This window comes from Physella acuta, unplaced genomic scaffold (genome assembly GCF_028476545.2).
Source record: "Physella acuta isolate Inbredline_101_S28 unplaced genomic scaffold, ASM2847654v3 ptg001183l, whole genome shotgun sequence".
In the NCBI taxonomy this organism is placed as follows: Eukaryota; Metazoa; Mollusca; class Gastropoda; family Physidae; genus Physella; species Physella acuta.
Window position 1 is genome coordinate 329,548 of NW_026732700.1, and position 21,236 is coordinate 350,783.

The 21,236-nt window shown below is 32.4% G+C and overlaps 1 protein-coding gene across 1 annotated transcript; it reads right to left on the reverse strand.

Moving 5' to 3' along the window:
- Positions 1-251: 251 nt before the first annotated feature.
- On the reverse strand, positions 252-20,832 carry LOC131956890 (multidrug resistance-associated protein 1). The gene is made up of 34 exons (XM_059321515.1): positions 20,709-20,832; positions 18,544-18,647; positions 17,529-17,705; positions 16,978-17,088; positions 16,002-16,130; positions 15,523-15,630; positions 14,583-14,644; positions 14,083-14,205; positions 12,590-12,830; positions 12,290-12,384; positions 11,765-11,942; positions 11,251-11,437; positions 10,689-10,822; positions 10,282-10,419; positions 9,810-9,956; positions 8,689-8,782; positions 8,440-8,506; positions 8,182-8,308; positions 7,787-7,963; positions 7,345-7,512; positions 6,821-7,070; positions 6,618-6,708; positions 6,159-6,279; positions 5,456-5,690; positions 5,192-5,336; positions 4,646-4,811; positions 4,219-4,418; positions 3,184-3,310; positions 2,975-3,076; positions 2,672-2,818; positions 2,213-2,371; positions 1,907-2,073; positions 1,578-1,772; positions 252-1,375 (listed from the first exon to the last, which is right to left on the reverse strand). Exons 2-34 carry the CDS (start codon positions 18,619-18,621, stop codon positions 1,249-1,251), a joined length of 4,773 nt encoding a protein of 1,590 aa, XP_059177498.1. The 5' UTR covers positions 18,622-18,647; positions 20,709-20,832; the 3' UTR covers positions 252-1,248.
- Between the last annotated feature and the right edge of the window lie 404 nt (positions 20,833-21,236).

Genomic DNA, 21,236 nt, shown 5'->3' on the forward strand with positions numbered 1-21,236 from the left:
CATAATGGTTTTTTTTTTAATTGTGTGGTTGTTGTTTTTTTTTCTTTAATTTTTATGTATGCTGATATGAGAGTAAAGACAGGCTGAAATTTCTTGTTGCCATTTATAGATGCTCACTATCTTGGGCCTAAGCTTTAAAGGATGATTTGTGAGAGGAAAACTTTTGTAAGAGTATTATGTAAAATACTAAATTGAATAATGACATTCAAACAATTTATAAAACAAGCACAACCATCAACCAATAAATGAAATTTAGTTGCTTTCATAAACATTTTTTATTGAACATTTCTGTCACTGAAAGATTTTGTAGACCAGAATTAAAATGGAGATCCAGCTATTAAAACCTTAACTCAAACATCACAATATTTTAACAGTATGGTTAATATTGTAGGTATATTAAGAACAAATAAATTACTACATTGTAGTTAGACATTTTTGTGCTATAATTTTTAGTGCACAAATTACAATAGCTAAAATGTACAAGAATAACATTCTTGGCATCATAAATAATTTCTTTGCTTTTTTTTGTAAATGTATAAATTATTCAAAACTATAAGAATAAACACTGTAAAAGTAAATTTTAACATTTTCTAAAATAGGACTGATGATTTGCAGTATGATAATACAACTTTGTTGGTTAATCTTTGACCATAATAAAACTAACCAAAAGTACAATTAACAATAAAAATAATACATGTTCTGTATTACTGTATAGCACACATTCAATCTGCATTAATAACATTAAAAATGTAATACAGAAGTTTATAAATAATGTGTAAAGATTTTTTTGCAAAATGGCAGTTTAAATGACTTGTCAATGACTTGTCTAAAAGTTTAAACAAATATAAATAATAAATACTTGAATAAATTATTTAATAAATGCCTACATTCTTTGGTTTTTTATGCTTCCTATTAAAATGTTTAGAGTAATAGGCCTATATTTAAAAAAACTTGAATGACGAGATAAAAAGACAAAATAAAATGGTGAAAGAAAGTATAAATTGTGTTGCGTTTTCATTTAGAATAAAGTTAATTTTATGTCTTTTTATTTAACAAACATTATCATGTATTAGAAATAACTATCATAATATAGGCCTACAGCTTAAGTCATAGGCCTTGTGTAAATTTATTGGAGGTTAAAATAAAAGTGAGTTACTTTATACTAGTTAAAATACTTTACTTAATATCTTTATTAGCCTTTTAGAGACATGTAAGCATTAATAAGGTTATGAGAGAAGAAGCTTGTGTCTAAGAATTGTTTAATCTCAATGCTTGTGACTCTGCTGACATCTTGTAAAACAAAGAGTTGACATCATTCAGTAAAACAGCTGGGGAATCAAACTCTGCTACTCTCCCCTTGTCTAGAACCAAAATTCTGAAGATGAAAAAAAAATAGTTTATTAATGTGATAATAATGAAAGTAATGAAGTCATAGTTTTTTAAAATTATTTTTTGCATTCCTTTTATATTTAGGTAAACTATTAATAGCTTTTCTTCCACTATAAATTAATGATTTAGCAAAAAATTTCAGGGTTATTGCCATAGAAAATTATTGGGTAAAATAAAAATGTATTCACCTGTCGTAATCCATGACAGTGTTGAGCCTATGTGCAATGGTTAACACAGTACAGCCCTGGAACTCAGACCTGATTGTCTTTTGAATCAGTTCATCTGTCTCTACATCCACAGCTGCTGTGGCTTCATCCAGCACCAAGATTTTTGTTTTCCTTAGCAACGCCCTCCCCAAACATACAAGCTGTCTTTGGCCAATACTTTAAAAAAAAATGAAATTATTAAAATATTTTTCTTAACATATCTTTAAAAATATAAGGATTTCTATTAATAACTTACAAATTAATTAAATTAAAGCAGTATATTTTTTTAGATATATAGGATATATTTTTACCTCAAATTTGTACCTCCTTCCCCAACTTCATAGTCCAGCCCTTCTGGTAAGTTCTTCACAAAAGATTTGAGATGACAATGTTCTAGTGATGTCCATATTTCTTTTTCTTGAAATTCATCAAAAGGGTCCAAGTTTGTCCTCAGAGTACCAGTAAATAACACTGGGTCCTTAAAAATAAATCATTATGTGATTCAATGTAGAATAAAAGTTAGAGATGAAATTTAAGAACAAAAATTCTTTGAATTCTTATTATTTCAACAGATAAAGCCAAAATCTAAGTTAGCAATTCGACTTAGCTCAACTTACCTGAGGTAAAATAGTTAACTTCTGTCTGAGATCATAGAGACCAAGTTTACTAATATCCAAACCATCAATAAAGATTTGTCCATCACAGGGCTCTACCAATCGAAAAAGAGTTAAGAGAAGGGATGATTTTCCAGCACCTGTTCTCCCTACAATTCCTACCTGTTAAAAAAGTATCAGTCATCCATAAACCATTACATTAGCAGCAAAATCAATGAAATCATACTTAAGTTAATGTAGAAATAATTTTGAAAAAGACATATGATCGAAACTTGATTTTTTTTTCCTAATTTGTTAAATTTTTCTGCAATGTCCTAATACAGTAACCTACCTCAACATTTTATCTATTAGTTTAGTGTCTGGTTTTTTAAAAAAAAGACTACATACACACCTACTAATTATCATTAATATGAAAAATTATATTTGACGTGTTAAAAAAAATTGCCTCTGTTAGATACATACCTTTTCGCCATCTTGAACATGAAAACTTATTTTCTTCAGAACCAAATCCAAACCCTTTCTGTATTGTACGCAAACATCTTTAAAGATTATATCTCCTGTCTGAGGCCAATGCTGGGTGTAACCAGGGCATGGCAAATGGCGAGGTGCCTGTAAACATTCACATACAATAATTTAACCACAGATGCGTTATGCATTATTTGTGGGATTGTAGTTTGAACAGTTATAATATTTTAAAATGGAGATTTAATGTTAGTTTAAATTATGTATTCTTTAGAAAAGTGTATTAAATACACATGATCTTACTTCAGATGGTAAATTAATGTATTGAAGAATTCTCTCAACAGAAACAATATCCATCTCAAGTAGACTTGCTACTCTTACTTGCAGCTGCATATTTCCTGTTACCTAGGAATGACATAGTTGACTGCATCAATAGAAAGCATTATTTAATTAACTAAATGACTATTCTACTTTTAAAGAAATAAGTTGTAAAGAAGTAAACCTAAACTTACTGTTAATGCCATGCTCATTGAAAGACCAATGAGCCCAGGAGAAAGTTGATCACGATAAGCCACACAGAGTATCCCAGCAACCAAAACTAAGACATCACTTATAACACCCAAACGCATTGATAGCCATCTGGAATAATAGATAAAAGGTCATCATTTTCTAAAAAATATGTGTCTGGACAAAATTTATATGTCATTATTTACCAAAAAATGACCATGGATAAGTAATACAAATCAATTATATGCACCCAGAAGAGGAACTATTCATTTGGAACATTTGTGTGACAGTTGAAGGCTCTAGTCCCCCCAATAGGCTTGAAAAGCTGGTTCCAAATGGTTGTTGCCAGAAAGCATATTTTTCAACCAAAATTTAATATTTTATAACATTTGAGAAATAAGTTCCAAAGGACTTCCAGTTTTATAACGCTAGAAATATTCAAACAAATAATAATAGTATTGTAATAGTAAGTTAACAAATGCTTATAATATTTATATTTTAAATTTCGATTTGTAGTAAGTTTTTTTTGGTGATATATTGTTTAATATATATAAACTGCTAGGCTATTCCCCATTGATCGCTATTGTGTATTTTATCATGGAAATCAATTGTTGTGTTTTCATTGTCCCTGACTACAGGGAGGGGTTGAGGGCGGTTTTTAAAAAAACATTTGAACAGCTTATATATTCAATACAAAAATATGAAAATGTGTGTAATCACGGATTTCCAAACGGCTTTAAATTTTTAAAAGTAACTATAATTTTAGCACTTGCCATATTTTTTAAAAGATTTTTTTTAAACTTAGTATGATTACATAGACTTTTTATGCCTATTGTGAAGAAAGGTTTGAAAAAGTTTCATTGCGTTTTTATACTTTATATCACCTTTTGCTAACGGCTTACTTAACCCTTAGCTCCTAACCTTAAAAATAACCGTGACCCTGATCTCCTGAGATTAAAGTAAACACAACAGACTCAATAAAAAACAAAGACAACAAATTCAACAACAAATTTAAAGCCAATTTCCCAAGCATGACTTACCTTTCACAAGCCATACTTGAATAAGTTTTCTGCTGGAAAAAGTCCACCTTCTCCTCAGCTTCCTTGATGAATCTTTCCTCTTCTCTGAAAGCACATATAACACTCCTACCAGCAAAGGATTCACTTGTGTGACTTAGGATGGGTGACAACCCCTTTCTCTCCAACCTTCGTAACTGGCAAGATGTTGGCAAATAAAGTTTCTGAAAAAGATATATATCTTTAACTTGTCCAGACATAAATTTATATAAGGGCATTTACTGAACAAAAACAATTTGTACTCATTTCAAAATTATTAAAATTTATTATTTATTAAATATAAACAGGCGCTTGATTTCAAAAACAATAACTGACATATTCCAGACTTTCTTGTTTTAATTATATTATTACTGATATGTAATTCACAATTTACTGTAATCCTAAAATTTACCTCAATAAAATAAAATAGGAGCACAACAGGAATTATTACAGCAAGGTAGACTGGCATATTGATAATGATAGCAACAATCATACACAAAATGGCAAAGATTGAATGAAGCCAGATTTCCATCCACAATACCAGAGTCAGGTCAACTACACCCATATCCTTAGAGACTCTAAAAATAGAACAATGTAATAAAATCAGTCACGTAGTGTATTTTGATGTTGATATAGAATTTATAATGGTAGGGAAATGAATTCTATTTTTAAGGAATCAACTTAAGATATTCTAGATATAATAGCATATTTAAATAATTCTATTACTATTAGTCTAAAAGTTATTAAAAATATGTCACATGTGAACACATTTTAAAAAATGAAATTAAAAATAATATTCAATACATCAGTAAGGGGACTTTTTAACATTTTATTTTCAATTATCAACAGTTCTTTTACTGGAAGCAGGCTTTAATGAAGGAAACAACTAAGTATTATTTTTTAGTTTTGGTCACTACAAAGCTTGTACTTCATTTGGCTAATATGACAGTTGGCATACCTTGACAAGACTCTCCCAATTGGTGTGGTATCAAAAAATTGAATTGGACTGGTCAAAATGCTGCTGATCAACCGCTCATAAATGTTTTTTGCTACTCGTCTTTGTCGAAATGCTTTTATTATGGTAAATATAATCACCACTACAGCTGAAATAGACAGATATAAAATTCATTATCATCTAAATATTTCACAGTTAATATATTCAATTTATAGACATGTTTCAGAGGATTAAAAATATTTCAAATTTTACTGAAGCACTACTTACTCTCTAGTATGCCCCATATGCTATAAATAGACACATAATAGATATTCTCAGCATGCCTCTCTGGGCTATGAGCAGGTAGAGAATGATTGTTGAGTAGTGGGCTGTCCACCCAGTAGGATAACCAAAATCCAGCCACCAGTTCAAAAACAAAACAGGAGAGGAACAGCAGACTCATTACAGAAATAGAAAAATAGCCCATGGACTTCCAGAATGATGTGTACACTGACCAGCTCACCTAGAAAACACATATTTTTTAACAATCAGGTGCAGAGAAATATTACAACAAAAATAATGACAAACTAGTTTATGATGGGTCATTGACAAGTGTAAGAAAATATGAAAAGTTTTGTAACTACTTCTTGCAAAAACATCTAAGTAATCACAAGATGGAATACACAAAAAAAAGGCATTTTATTGAATGAAATAAGAAAAAGCCCTTATTAAAAACATGCACACTATAGTAACAAGAAACTTTCAAATTGGAAAAATTAGGAATAAATAATGAATGTTTTATAAATATTGTAATTTTTATTTTGTATTTCCTGATGCAAACCCAAAAGACAGCCATGTTCGTGCAAAAGTTATAGTTATAAAAAATTAAATTTGAACAGAGATCTAAGCTTATCTCTCTTATACTGTTCATAAGCAACTTAAATGCATTCTCCTAAACATAAAGTTAAATAAAAATTTTAATCACTATTACCCTGCCACTTGCAATCTCTTCCTCCTGGATTAGTTTAGATGATGCATCAAATTCTTCAGCTTCAACAACTTTCATACTCTCTTGTTTGACAAACTTGGCTTGCTTGTTTTCTTCAAAATGCCTATTTTAAATTTAAATATGCATTTTTTAAAAATCTATCCAAGTGTAAAAATTTTTAGAGCAATTACATCGAGCTACATTTTCATGAGAGTGTAATTTTTCATTGGTAATGATGTAATTTTTCATTGGTAATGATATGACTAACAATTGCATCATAAGTTTAAATGTAGCAAAATGTCAGGACTTGCATCTTTATGACATCCCTGAAGAATCCCTAATGAGGATACCCATAATAATATTAATTAGGTTAATTATAGCATTGTTTGCCATAAAAACCTCTAGTATGCTATGTATACAAATTGATCTGTATTTTAACATTTTTTCCTTCTTAAAACCTACTTTTTAAGCTCATAGTCATTGTCAGTAATGACATCACTTTTACATGACTCAATAGAGACCAGCCGTTTAAAGATGTCTTTTCTAGTTTCTTCTGAAAATAAATAGAGTTTATTAAACTGGCTATTGAAATTTTTTCAACATTGTAGGCCTAAATGTTTTGCTTTTGTACTATGTAATGAGTATGATTTAATATACGTTATTACCATTTTCAAGTTCATTAATAGAGATTGATTCTTCTTCATCTTTCAAGTTTACATTTCCATCCCTGATTTTAATCCCCTCTGTTTGTGCTTGCTGTTGAGAGAGATACTGGGACAAGAACTGAGAAAAGGGGCCATTATGTGACATGAGTTCCTCAAATGATCCCTGTTCTGTACACTGCCCATCTGTCATGACAAACACTCTGTCAACTTCTGGCAACCATTGCAATCCATGAGTTACTAGAACTCTTGTCTGTTGGAATTGTACAGGAATATGATTTCATTGTCAAACATAAAAGCTATATTATGATTTAAAAAGGGATATGCATTGCTTAAGGTGGTGGTGAGGTGTCATAAAAAATAGTTGATGAAACATTGCAAGTAGTTAGACTTTAATGCATTAAATAGTTTTGATAATTTTTAAAATTATTGTGGAAACTGATTTTTATACATTAGATTTTACACAAAATAATCATAACAGCACATCTATTCTTAAATAGTATAATTAATTTGTAACATTAACGTACCTTATTTTTTAGAAGTCCATTTTTACCAATCACATGGTCAAATATGTGTCTGCCTACATGACTGTCTACAGCACTGAGTGGGTCATCTAGAAGGTAGATATCACTCTTGTGGTACACAGCTCTGGCCAGGCTGACCCTCTGCTTCTGACCTCCACTCAAATTTATGCCCTGCATGTAAATTATCTTTAATTATTACCTTAATGATGTTTAAAAAGTTATTACTTTTGACTACAGCAAGTACAACAAACTTGATTGGCGTGGATAACTTTCATATCAATAATAAATTTTCCTAGTAATTTATCTGCTGCTTATTAGATTTCTGAACTCACTTAGCAAGTAATGCTATAAAAAAAAAATTCTTATTTTAAATGTAAGCATATTTTCAAGTTTGTTTTTATGTATTATTGACTGCTAACAATTTTTTTTTATAGTGCTGTCTTACATTTTCTCCAATTTCTGTGTCATCACCAGAGGGAAGAACCTCTAGGTCAGGTCCCAAGGCACATGCCTTAATGACTTCAGTGTACTCATCATCTCTCATCTCAGACCCAAACAGAATATTTTCTCTCAGTGTGTTATGTTGTATCCACGCCTCCTGCGGTATATATCCAATGGTACCCTGGTGATTAAATGTAACTTATTGAATCAGACATTTTTTACAAAAGTTGGAAATTCCCAGAGTCAATATACAGTTTCCTCAAAATTTTTAAAGACAAGCAAATTAAACAAATTCACTTCAATTTACTCTAAAGTTCACTAAGAGTACTTATCACCACGTGCATGTTAAGAAATTAAAGTTACAAAAAATTGTTATAAATATAGAAATGTATTCCTGACCTGATTGTTAACATGTCCACTATGTACAACCATCTCTCCCAAAATAGCAGACAGAAGTGAAGACTTGCCACTTCCTACCATACCCACAACAGCTACAAGACTACCCTTTGGGACTTGTAAACAAATGCTGAAATCAATATTCTCAGACTTTAAATAGTTGTTTTAAAGTAAAACAATGACTAAAAGTAGTATCCTCTTAAAACCAACCACAATAGAAAAAACTAGTTGATCAAATTGTAGAAAAGAAAACAAACTTACTTTTTAAGGGTAGGTTCAGAATTTGATGTCCATCCAAAATTTCCATCAGTTATTTCAACGGCGTCATCTGAAATAAAGTTTATTCAATTAGCAAGAACTAGATTATTTAGTCCAGTTTTTTTTCCTTTCATATTAATATATTACTCATGTAAAATAATGGCTAATTAGTTTAGCTTTCTTGTTACTTAAAAAAAAATACATGTTGAAAAGATTTGTTAAATACACTGTTTAGAGTAGGCCTACACTGACCATTTGCCATGTGAGAGGAAGCTTGATCTGCTGTTGACTTTTCAATATCTTTAAAATCCAAATATTTGATCAGACGTCTTGAAGACACAAATCCCTATAAAGGTAAATAATTGTAAATTAAAGAATCAATTATCATAAACCAACAGACTATGGCATATACAAATAAAGCGGGAATGATCTCCCCTAAATTTACTCATATCTTCTTGTATAACACTAAGGGTTGTAATTATAGCCCTTCCAGTGAACTTGGGCTATAGAAATATTTAAGTTGGTGACAAAACCTTTAAGAATAAACAAAGACAAAAAGTTATTTGAAACTATGATGCTTTAAAAACTATCATATAAAACTTTTACCAGATATCACTCAAAACTAGAGAGAGACCAGTGCATAAGATCTTATCTATAAATATGAGATTTTGTCGACCTAACTGAAACAGTATTTAAGTTATCAGTATTTTAGAAACCAGAAATGGAGTAAAAAAAAACACTTCTGCATATGGGGTGTCACTAAAAAAGTTAACGTAATCTAAGGATAAGATGTTAATTGTTATACATCTATATTTAATTTCATTTACCACACTAAAACAGTACTAAAGTTATAGTGTTTACATGGAAGTAAAGAACCATTTCCAGTTATAGAAAATTATCCAAAAGTTGAGTGAAACATGCACATACTATTTAATACTTGTATGAAATTTCATCCACTGAACTAAAATGGTATTAAAGTTATCTGCTTTTAAAAAACAAGAAGTAGAGTAAGTTCCACTACCAGTTACCAGGAATTGCTCAAAAGTTGACAGAAACTACAAATTATATAATATACATAGCTGAAATAGTACTCAAGGAGTTGTAAAACATCGAGATTTATCAAAATCACAACTTAGATTTCTTCTACAATTACAATACATCCTCTACACTTCATAGAGTATTAAGTAGGGAGGTGTAAAACTTAAAATCTCATTTTGATTTTTTTACAAGACAATACTTCTTTACTCTGTATAAGAGAAAAAATTGTAGAAAAATGTTGCAATCAACCTTTATAACTCAACACAAAAAAAAAAACAGTTTCTATAAATTATCAATGGAATAAGTTATCTTAGGCTAATAAGTAAATTACTCACAGAAATGACATAGTCCAAACTGTAGGAGAAACAATTACTTGCTCTACGAACTATACCAAGGTATGAAATAGTGACAAACACCACTGATGCATTTAGATGATTCTCTTGGTCAACAAGGACGTAGGTCAGGAAAGTGAAGAAAGTCAGCTGGAAATGTAAAATGAGATTAATTAAAAGAAATCAAACTAGACTATTATAAGAAATTATTAAAGTGGATGCTCTAGATCAGGGGTCTCCAAACTACGGCCCGCGGGCCGGATGCGGCCCGCGAAGTCCTCTCATCCGGCCCGCTGAGATCTTTTTGTCTAAGGAAAAATCGTTTGTTGGTGAAAAAATCAGACATGCCTGGGAGAAACTGGCCCCAGAAGTGAAATGTGATAGTTAATGCGGCCCTCGGACTGAAAAGTTTGGAGACCCCTGCTCTAGATCCTAAGAAATTAAAAAGTGAAAGTTTTTATTTCAAGAAACGAACCCAAAAGAAAGCTCCAGTCCATGCAAAAGTTGTTGCGAATCTTAAGAAGTTGAATTTGAACACAGCTTTTAGTTCATCTCTCCTTATATCGTTCATGCGGGACTTAAATGCTTCTTCCCAGGCATAAAGTTTTAAAACCTAAAAAAACATTTGCTTGATTTTTATTTTAATATTTATTATTCACAAACAAAAAACTGATGTAATATGTAATTCTTCTAATCAAAGTTGTAAGTTTGAATTCTAGGTGAAGTAAACTTCAATGATTAAAGGAATTATTTCATCAACAATATGACCATTTTAACATAATTTAAACAATTTCTTCAGTGCAAATTTAAAATCATACATAACAGATTACAACTGGTAAAATGTTGATAATCATCCAGCTACTGTTTAGTCATATAATTTACCTTGATGCCAGCAAAAACTTGGGATGTTATTTTCATTCTCCTATCTGCTGCCCCCCTTAATTCTTCCTCGCACTGAAGTTGTAAGCGGGAACCAATCAGTTTTAGAGTGAAGAGAAAAACCAATGTAGCAAGAGCTGAGGATTGGTTTTAATATTGTTGTATGACAATTGTTTTTCAAAATCAGATAAAAATTAAAACATTTTTTTAAGAACAAGCGTTTTTCTATAATAAGTTTTAACTATTCATAAAACAGTATGAGCTTATAATAGTAGTATTATTTAAAGAAATGTTAACATAATAACTTTCTAAAGAAAAATAACAAGTCCCATAAAATTTTTATTTATCTGACATTTATTCGATGGTCTTTAGAGAAGTTCAATTTATCTACAAGAAATACAACATGTAATTATACAATATTTTTGCCTTACATCTATTCTGGCAATTATCCAGAGTCTGCTAAATATAAAGCCCAGAATTTTTACTGCTGTAAAGAACACAAAGATTATTTTAAAAAATAATTTTACTAGAAATAACTATTTTATTAAGTAAACAACTATGTTACCAGCAAATACAGCAATGCCAACAGTGTAGTAGATCATGATAAATCCAACCAAAAGTTCTATAGGGGCCTCAATCAAAAGGAAACCTTCATCCAGCATTGTATATACAGTGTCAACATCTTTTGAGATCAGTTGAATCACCTCCCCTGAAGACATAGCTTGTCTTGCTTCTGTGCACAGTGACAAAGTCTGAAATAATAATTTTAAAAACTTAAATGCATCTGATAGTTATCTGAATATATCTAGTGTTTTTTTCACATACTTTTAAGATGCAACAAGTCAATTTAGTGAAATAATGTGGCAGAGCTTGTCTTTTACAAGCACAAATGTAAATTTGATGAGGTCATTGAAAAAAAAGTGTTGGTGGCTATAGTGCTGACCATACAATCCTTTTCAAAATACAAAGCCAAATCTACTTTATCTGCCCCCTATGAACTTAATGTGTCAACTCTTTTTCTTTACTCAGGCCTACATATCAAATTTAACTTAAAAATGAATCTAAATTTACAACCACACCTTCCTATAAATAGCAGATACAAGAGCTGCTCTAACTCGTATTGTTGTTAGGTTGCATTGGAAGATGTAGCTCTCATAGATGATTTGTGACAGAACTGATGACAAAAACAGAGCTGTTGCCAACAAATAGCCATGCCAGACTGGTTCATCTTCAGCCATTGAAAAATCTATAAACAACCTAGGGAAAAAAATGCAACTATCATTTTTAAGTGTTTGACCTTAAATAAAAAATATTTTTTAAAAAAGACTGGTATTTTTTTTACAACCATTAGTATGAGATTGTAGCACCTTTATGATATATAAAAGCTTTGACAAAGTTCAGAATTAGAGAGCACAACAGCTAACATAAAAATCTTGTGTAGGGCACAGCGACAAGTGAACTTAACTTCATCTGCCATATTGACTGTAAGGTCCAAAATGGTAACTTTATTGTAGCTGGCTTTTAAAAAAAAATTACTTAATTAAAAACATCACCTCATCATTATCACACATCTCATGTAAAAACTGGCAGATAGAAAGACTTACTTAAGAAACACTGGACAAAGAAGAGTAAAAACTTTAGCCAGATGACTCAGCAAACAGCATTTTAGGACTTGCCTCCAAAATGTACGCAGGATTACCTTTGATTAAAAAATCACATATAGGGGTCTACTTTCAATTAAAATGTAATTGCATTATTTTAATTATGATTACCACAATTGCAAAGCATAAATGTACTTGTTTTTAGCTTAAAAGTCTAATCATTGCTATTTGCTAGGTGTGTATAAAAGGCTACTATAATCATATAGAAAATGTAATCTCTTCTTGTTTAAATTAAAAGCTCACCTTCCACAACACAAATCCAGATCCTTTGGTCTCCAGAGATTCAGCTGAAGGAAGGAAGCAAACCTTTTCATTTTGGAGATCAGAGGAAATGTTAGCCTCGCTAGCTTCTGTTGTCGATAGTTTGCATTCCAAAGTGGAGGAATTGAATGTTCCATCTGTTTTATTAACTACTGTGTTCTTGATCCCATTTTCTCTTCCCTGATACTTTCTACTAGATCTAGATCTAGTACTCACAATTGGTCTAAGTCCAGAAAAAAAATATTTAAGTTATTTTTAACATTTGCGGCAACTGAAAATACTTTTAACTTTTAAGAGTTCAGTTAAGAGGCTCATATAGAATCTAGAAATCTAATAATTTATACATATTATAGTAATAGAAAATCTATTCTAGAGTCTAGAGAGAATCTATATAATTCTATTAGTAGTATATTAGATACAGAGTTACTTCCAGGCAGCCCCCCCCAAACAAAGTATATCACCCTCCTCCCACCCGAACTAAATTTCTATAGAAAACATACTTTTACCAGTGTCCGCCCCCGCCCTCCCCCCCTGGAGAAAAAAGTCTGGATAAAACACTGATTTAGTCGATTTAGTCTATCATTCTCTTTAAGTAGCTTAGATAGATCTAAATATGATGTAATATCTACTGACTACTGTCTAATATTATTAGACTATTAGAAATATAGTAATACGTCTAATAGTCAGTGGCGGAACTAGAAAAAAAGGGCCACCCCGCAAAAAAATTTATATATTATATATAATATATTATGGTCGTCTACGGGCCCCTGAATGGCGTGCCCCCCCCCCCCCCCCCCGCATTGCGAGGTCTGGTGGCACTGCTGTAGTTCCGCCCCTGCTAATAGTAGTAATAGACTAATACTAACTAATAGTAATACTACTAATACTAGAGATTCTAGATCTAGAGTATTCTATAGCAGTGGCGTAGCGAGGTCGGGTGTCACCTGGTGCGGCACTTAATGGTGTCACCCCCCCCCCCCCCCCCAGAGGCGTAGCGACCCTTCCCGGGGACAAACTTTCAAATTTTCGATTTGCACCCCCCCCCCCCCCCCCTCAAACTTTCGATTTGCACCCCCCTCAAGTTTTTCTCTATATAATTTGCTATTTTTTGCCTTGGTGTCACCCTCCCTAAATGGTGTCACCCGGTGCGGTCCGCACCCCCCGCCCCCCCCCCCCCCTCGCTACGCCCCTATCTATAGTCTATAGATATTAGATAGGGCTGGTCTGGTAAGTACTAAGAAGACTAACTAAAAAGTAGTTAAGTAAAGTAGGTCACCAAACAGTTCTATAGATTCTATAGCTCATGCAGGTTTTATTGAGCCGTATAACTGGTTGGTGACCTGCTTACCAGCCCTCTAGTCTCCTATTCTATTCACCAAACGCTATATTAATCTAGATCTAGATTAGATCTAGATAGATATCTAGAATCTTGATTCTAAATGTTAAAACTTTGAATTTGAAAATATAAAAAGTACCGTCTGCTATATTTCGAAACATTCTTGAGAAATAAATGTACAACTGTTCCAGATTTTTCAGAGTTTTTAAGTGAAAATACTTCTTTGTCGGTCAGTGGTTTCTTGTAGCCTTTGATTACTAAACTTTAAGAATAGATGTAAATAAAAAAGTAAGTTAAATTTTTAAAAATAAGCATATTAAAAACAAAAGTAATTAAAGTTTAATAGTAAAACGATGTATTAGGACTTGTTTCCTTATTCACCAACACGTGACTCAACTAATGTGAATGTACATTGGCCTGTGATTTTTTAAGATCTTTCAATTTTCGTAGTATCGACGATAACTGACAAAAACAATGATTTGACTAAATCCTAAACTTGGCCATGAAAAATTAGCTTCCGAGTCAACGATACCACCAGCTATTTAAAGGTATGTATATGCGTGTGTGTTGCTGAATCAAAGAGATACTAAGACTTATTCTTTAAAAACATTTCTTTAAATAAAAAATATTCATAAATACCTAGTCACCCAGTCTAATGTGAACTTAGAAAGCAATGGAGCATCGGCTTCTTCTGATGAGGGCTGGAGAAAGAAATTAAAGCAAAATTTAAACAGTAGTTGTTTATATTTAGTAATATTAGTAGGCCCATATTAACAAAATTACAGGCTAAATTTGTTAGCATTCCCTAACTATATTTATTCGTTGTATTCACCAAAGTGAATAAAACAAGTAATTAAAAAAAGTCTAGTGACAATTTTAGCGCAATTTCCTTGTGTTATCTAAAAATAGCTCTGTCGTAGCGTAAATCAAGAGCAGGGTTAGTAAAACCATTGGTTAGTTATTAAAACGTTTTTTATTAATTTTTTTCAGTATTTTACATGTTTTATTTACAATAGAGTAACATGACTAAAAACCATTGTGCGCCCAGCTACCGAACGTGACGTCGCAGCCATTGAACGTGATGGCGCAGCTATTGAACGTGATGACGCGTGTGGTGTGGTTGCATAAAATGCCTACTAATTCGGTCCAAATTTTAATTAATTCAAAAAACATTTTGTGACCAAACGAAAGGATATTTTTGAAAACTTTCTTCGGCAATATTGTTCTAAATTATGGCAGGAATCGATTGGTACATGTTTCAAGTCGCTAAGTGGTCTGGTTGCCGAGTTATGGGCCAAAAACTACATTTTTTCGAGGTTTTTTGGCTTTTCCGGGAAATCCATGAAAGAAACCCGGAATTTTTATGGCCTATGTTCATCCTCGTAACTTGCTTAACACAAATGCTTTTGGAACTAGTCCTCGATATTGCTTCGTTGAGGAGGAGATACGACTTAAAGCTGCGGACACACATTCATCCATCCATTCATCCATTCATTCCCAGAAAAGACGAGTTAATAAACGCAATTCTCCAGAATGGAAATTGCGCTAAAAATTCTTTCAAGTTAAATACATACATTACCTTAAAGTTTGGATGCTTATGATTAAAGCCATAAAGAACCGATGCACACAAAATAGCACCAAAGTTAAAGTAAAACAAGACAAAAGACACAATGCTCGTCTCGTATTCCTGGGGAAACAACAAAGTGATGGATTTTCAATTACTTGAAAAAAAAGTCATTTTCTAAAGTTAACCATGTCTTTACTTGTTGATAACATATAGAATCTAGTTTCTTTCGGGTATCTTTTCAGGAAGGGAGGGAAACAAGTTTAAGTGTCCTATTGCCTCTCCTGCACAAACTAATCAAAATGTGTTAAAGAAACCCTGATCATAGTAATAGATTTCCTAAAACTAATGATAAAGTATTAGCGCATTAGGAATTGATGGACAGATAACTACTTATTTTAATAACTATTAAATTATGAAAGCGTATACTTTCGTTCAATATTTCAATCATGCAACTCTTTTCTCTTTTAACAATAACACTTCTAGCAATTTACCTGTAAGATGATCCTGGAGTAAAATGGAACAACGTGTGTCAATAAGAGAAGTAAGAAGAACAGAAATAACAAAGGTGACTGCAACACAGAACATTTTTGTTCTAGGATGACTGTGAGCAGAACTAACACCTGTATCAGAAAATATTTTCGTTATGGGAGAACAGATATTATGGTTATGACAAGTGCTAACGTTGAGCTAGGTCAGTAGTGCGTGTTCAGAGTCTGTGGGTGATCTATAAATGACGACACGCTTTTTTTTTTGGCGATTTTAACGCTCCTCCTTCTCTCTATCACACATCGACAGAAAACGCCAGACTCCCCCCCCCCCCATACATAAAATGACGACACATCTCAGAATACAACACCCCTAACGCCAAAATAGCAGTTTTCTTTTTTTAAAACATCGATTTTGCTAATAAATGGTGATAAAATAGAGTATATTAATCAATATCTATTACAATTTACTAAAATAGGTTTCTAAAATGAAAAAACGGCTAAACTTCAGTTTTTACTCTTTTTTAAATGCAAATATTCAATACTGGATTATTGCTTTATATTCTATACTGGAGTATTGCTTTATATTCAATAACACATTTCATTTTAATTAAATTACATTTCCTAACCGGATGGTCCATGTTGAAGTAGAGTTCACCTGTTCCGGTGACCTGGGCATATGACGGGATAGCATGACCAGCCGCATTTTATTTTCCTAATGTGAATCATGTGCCCATCATAACAGGGTGGGCTCAATGACTTAATAAGGACTCGATTCCAAAATCCGAACTCTAAACTTTCTGGTTAAAAGTCGTACACTCTTCGACTGCAGAACATCGTCTCATATCTTTCATTATCATACACCGAAGTGACACGCTAATAGTAGCTCCTGAAAGGTTACTGACCTAAGGTGGGGGGGGGGGTGAAAAATTTACGTAGGAATATATATGAAAGTGTGGGAAATTCTGGATTAAGTACTCACATATGTTGTGCATTTGATTATACTGAGGTATAAGTCAGAGCCAAGTCGAAGACTCTGAGACTCTAGAAAACACGGAACAATCTCTGTAGCTATAAGCAAGCTACAAACAAACTATAAAAGAAACAAAAATTAAAAATTAACTAGGTTAAATTGTTCTCTATATATTTTACTATTTTTTGCCTTGGTGTCACCCCCCTAAATGGTGTCACCCGGTGCGGTCCGCACCCCCGCCCAGGTTCATATCCCCCCTTCTCCAATACACACCAAAGACAATGGGTTAACCAGGTTGGGCTCCTAAATCTATAAGGGCACATGAAACGTTATACTGAAATTCGAACAATATAATTAATATTTAAAAAAAAAAAGACCTATCAGTATGACAACACACGGACAGTAACATAAAGATTCCCCGATAGTTGGCCCCGTTTAATTAGATTTTAAAATATTTGAAAAAAAAATTCTTTACTCTTCAAAGAGCGTAGGGATATTATAAAACTTTAAGATACCAATTCTGAATACATCTTGAGTGAAAGTAAATAAACTGAACTTACCAGTTTTAGAACAAACATCAGATCCCAATGCACACTACTTGGCTTTCTCCTCCATAAACAACAGATATACACAAACAGTGAGAAAATAGCATAGTAGCATGGAAGGGGCAATAGGATTGTGTTCTGGAAGCATCGCGTCGTTTGAGGCCATGAGTTGTTCCAGAATAGGGCAGAATCCTAAAGATATATATATATATATATATATATATATATATATATATATATATATATATATATATATATATATATATATATATATATATATAGGTATGTAGGCAATATATACATACACACTCTCTTTTTCTCAGACATATATTATGTGTATATATTTGTGTGTACGTGTGTGCGTTGGGTTGTCCTGGTCTATGTCCCACTATTTCATTGAATAATGTATTCCTTAGCTCATGTTTTTTAAAAAGGGTTCTGATAAAAAGATCTCCGGCAATAGCCTTCTGTCAGCTACGCGGAACCACCAGCCTATTTGTTGGGTGTTGAGGAGAAAGCTGTGTGTGTATGTGTGTGTGTATGTTTGTAAAGCGCCCTCAGACTAAGAGGAAGACAGATTATAGTGTCTAAAATTAATTACATTTTACATTAAATTAACAATTATTTCTCGTGCTAGGACTGAATAATCATTATGGATTTAGAAATGTAGAATTCAGACTAAAAATGTGGATATATTATATAACACAAAAATATTTATTAAAATTCAGTACAATAACATAATTTGACTGTTTCTGTCATTTACTTTATTTAATAATCAATACAGGATTAATTTCATTATCTTAAAGGTGTACAAAGATACATATATCACATATGTTTTACATTTTAATGTACTGTAAAAAAGTATTCTAATTAAGAACAACAATCTAAACAAATGACTATATGATTAATTTCATGGTCTTAAAGGTGTACAAACATACATATATCACATATGCTTTACATTTTAATGTACTGTAAAAAAAAGTATTCTAATTAAGAACAACAATCTAAACAAATGACTATAAAATATTACCCAAAAGGGGTTATCACAGAAGGTAGAGATATCCCAGCTTCGTCCAACGCTGCTGTTAAACATGGTTTCGTTCAGCATCGCAGTAAGAGTGTCACTGGTGAAGACTGCATATAAACGTACATGTAATATAAATACAGATTAAGTTGGATGAGACTCAATGTTGTTGCATGATTTTTTTATGTTAATATGTCAATAACACAATATTTTCTGCTGGGCATTGAAGGATATATCAAGGCATGAAGGATTAATTAGAAACATGTAACGCTGACAATGTCCAAGAGAATAGCAATGAAATCACGCAGACCTCGCAGGGGTGCTCATCATTTCTGTGAAAAACACGGAAGATCCGTTAAGACGCTTAGCTGACTTGATCATCCCAGACATACAGAGGCGCTTGATAGAGTTAATGGACGTCGGCGTCTTGGGCAGATTGAATATGAGATTAATCCCTTGAAGTTCCAGACTCTAGAGGACCAACAGTTCTCCTCCACGAGAGTTTAGGCCGGCCTACTTTTCTTTTCCTTTGCCAGTCAAGTCCAACGCTTGCCTCGCGATGTTGACATATCTTCTTTTCAGGGCGTACTCGATTATAATTCCTATTTGCGGGCTTTAATATCCCTGTATATCGGCAGTTGTGTTGTGATTCGCGTAAAGTCGTCATTGGGAATTTTTCTGGCATTATAATTTTTAAAAATTGTCGAAGGCATCTTTTTTTCAAGAACTGCAACCTCTTGGTATCTGACTTTGTAAATACCCTACCTAGCCATTCTCAAGCCAGAATACTAATGTTATATTCAAACCCAAATTCATTTAGACATACACTTGCGCTCTTTTTGTAAACCCAGACCCCCCTCCCACCCACCCCCAAATATAACTAAAATAAAACTACTTGCATTTAAATTCATCTAAACTTCTTACATTTCAACTTCTATAAATCTTCGAGCTAGGTAAGATTATGTATAAAAACAACATGCATAAACTTGATGTCATGTTGTTAAACATTTTATTACTAGTTAAAATCGATTTTTTAAAATAGTAAATAACCACCACGCAGGGGCGTAGCGATGGGGGGGGGGGGGCGGGGGGTGCAGACCGCACCGGGTGACACCATTTAGGGGGGTGACACCAAGGCAAAAAATAGCTAAATATATAGAGAAAATGATAATTCCACTTAATTAAGTGATTAATTCGAGTGTTAAATTGTCTTTTAAGAGGTGCAAATCGAAATTTAGAGGGAGATGTGCAAAGGGAAAATTGAAAGTTTGTCCCCGGGAAGGGTCGCTACGCCTCTAGGGGGTGACACCATTAAGTGCCGCACCGGGTGACACCCGACCTCGCTACGCCACTGCCACCACGATACATATCATGTCTGTTCATTTCGATGTGTTTAAGTTTAATAGAAGTACTTTCGGATACACTTAAGTTAAAGAACACACGAGTGAAAAAAGTTGTAGGCTACGCTACTGATAACAAAAAACAACTCCGGTTCAAGTTGCCATTTAATGTAGGCCTTAGTATACTGTCCATTTCTCTATGATTATGTTAGGTGTGAAGAGATCAACACACGCATCGGTGTGGTGGTGGGAGTTTAAAAATGTTCCGTTAAAGTATGCATATTGAAATAAGATAGTTTTAACAGCCAAGATACGGATTTGCCGTATTTGCAATCTCATGCAAGCTTTGTCAATAAACTTAAACTTTTTCACACACACACACACACACACACTATATATATATATATATATATATATATATATATATATATATATATTTTTTTTTTTTATATATATATATATATATATATATATATATATATATATATATATATATATATATATATATATATAGTCCAGAGCTACAAATACCGAAAAAAATTCATATTATTTATGCAGTCCTATGTAGAAACCCCTGTTTTTGTAGACTTTACTCGTGCAGTTGGTAGCCTATTGTAGGCAAATAGACTTATATAACTTATAGTGTCCGACTAAGTAGCTTATATTCATTTTGGTTAGTTATACACTCATAATTCAGTATCATCAGTAAGATAATGATAAAATAACGCAACGTTAATTATAAATATCACAATAAATATTAATAAGTTAGATTCTCGTAATACAATAAGTAATAAAAACATTTTTAATAGAACAACTAAACTTACTCATTACCTAGTGCGGAGGTAGTTAACTATGTTTCTATTAGGTTGATAAAATCCTAACACATTTCATCTTTAAGAACAGTAGTTAGAACTCCATCTTCTCGAGCTTTGAAAACTTTCTCTTTGTCTCCGTTAATATGGAATATTTAAAGTTACTCAAATTGATTGCACAAGATGAAGAAATGAAAACAATAATGCGATATTTTTAGATTCCGTTTAATGAGTTATCTATCTTGAAATAGGGTGTGGGGAAATTGCGAGACGCGAAAAGCGAAATGGCGAGGCGGGAAAATGCGAGAAGGTAATGCGAGACATACCTGCGGAATTAAGGGTAAATAGCGAGACACTTTTTGCGAAAAAAGTTTTTTCCTTTTTTTTCCATCTTTATTTATTTCAATTATTTTTTAAAAATATTTTTAAAATAAACAAGCATTTAACCATACCCTTTAACACGAGTGTTGTATGTTGTTATTTTTTATCTAGATACTAAGAAGATAGATAGATCTATATCTAGATCTATTTAAAAATCCTAACATCG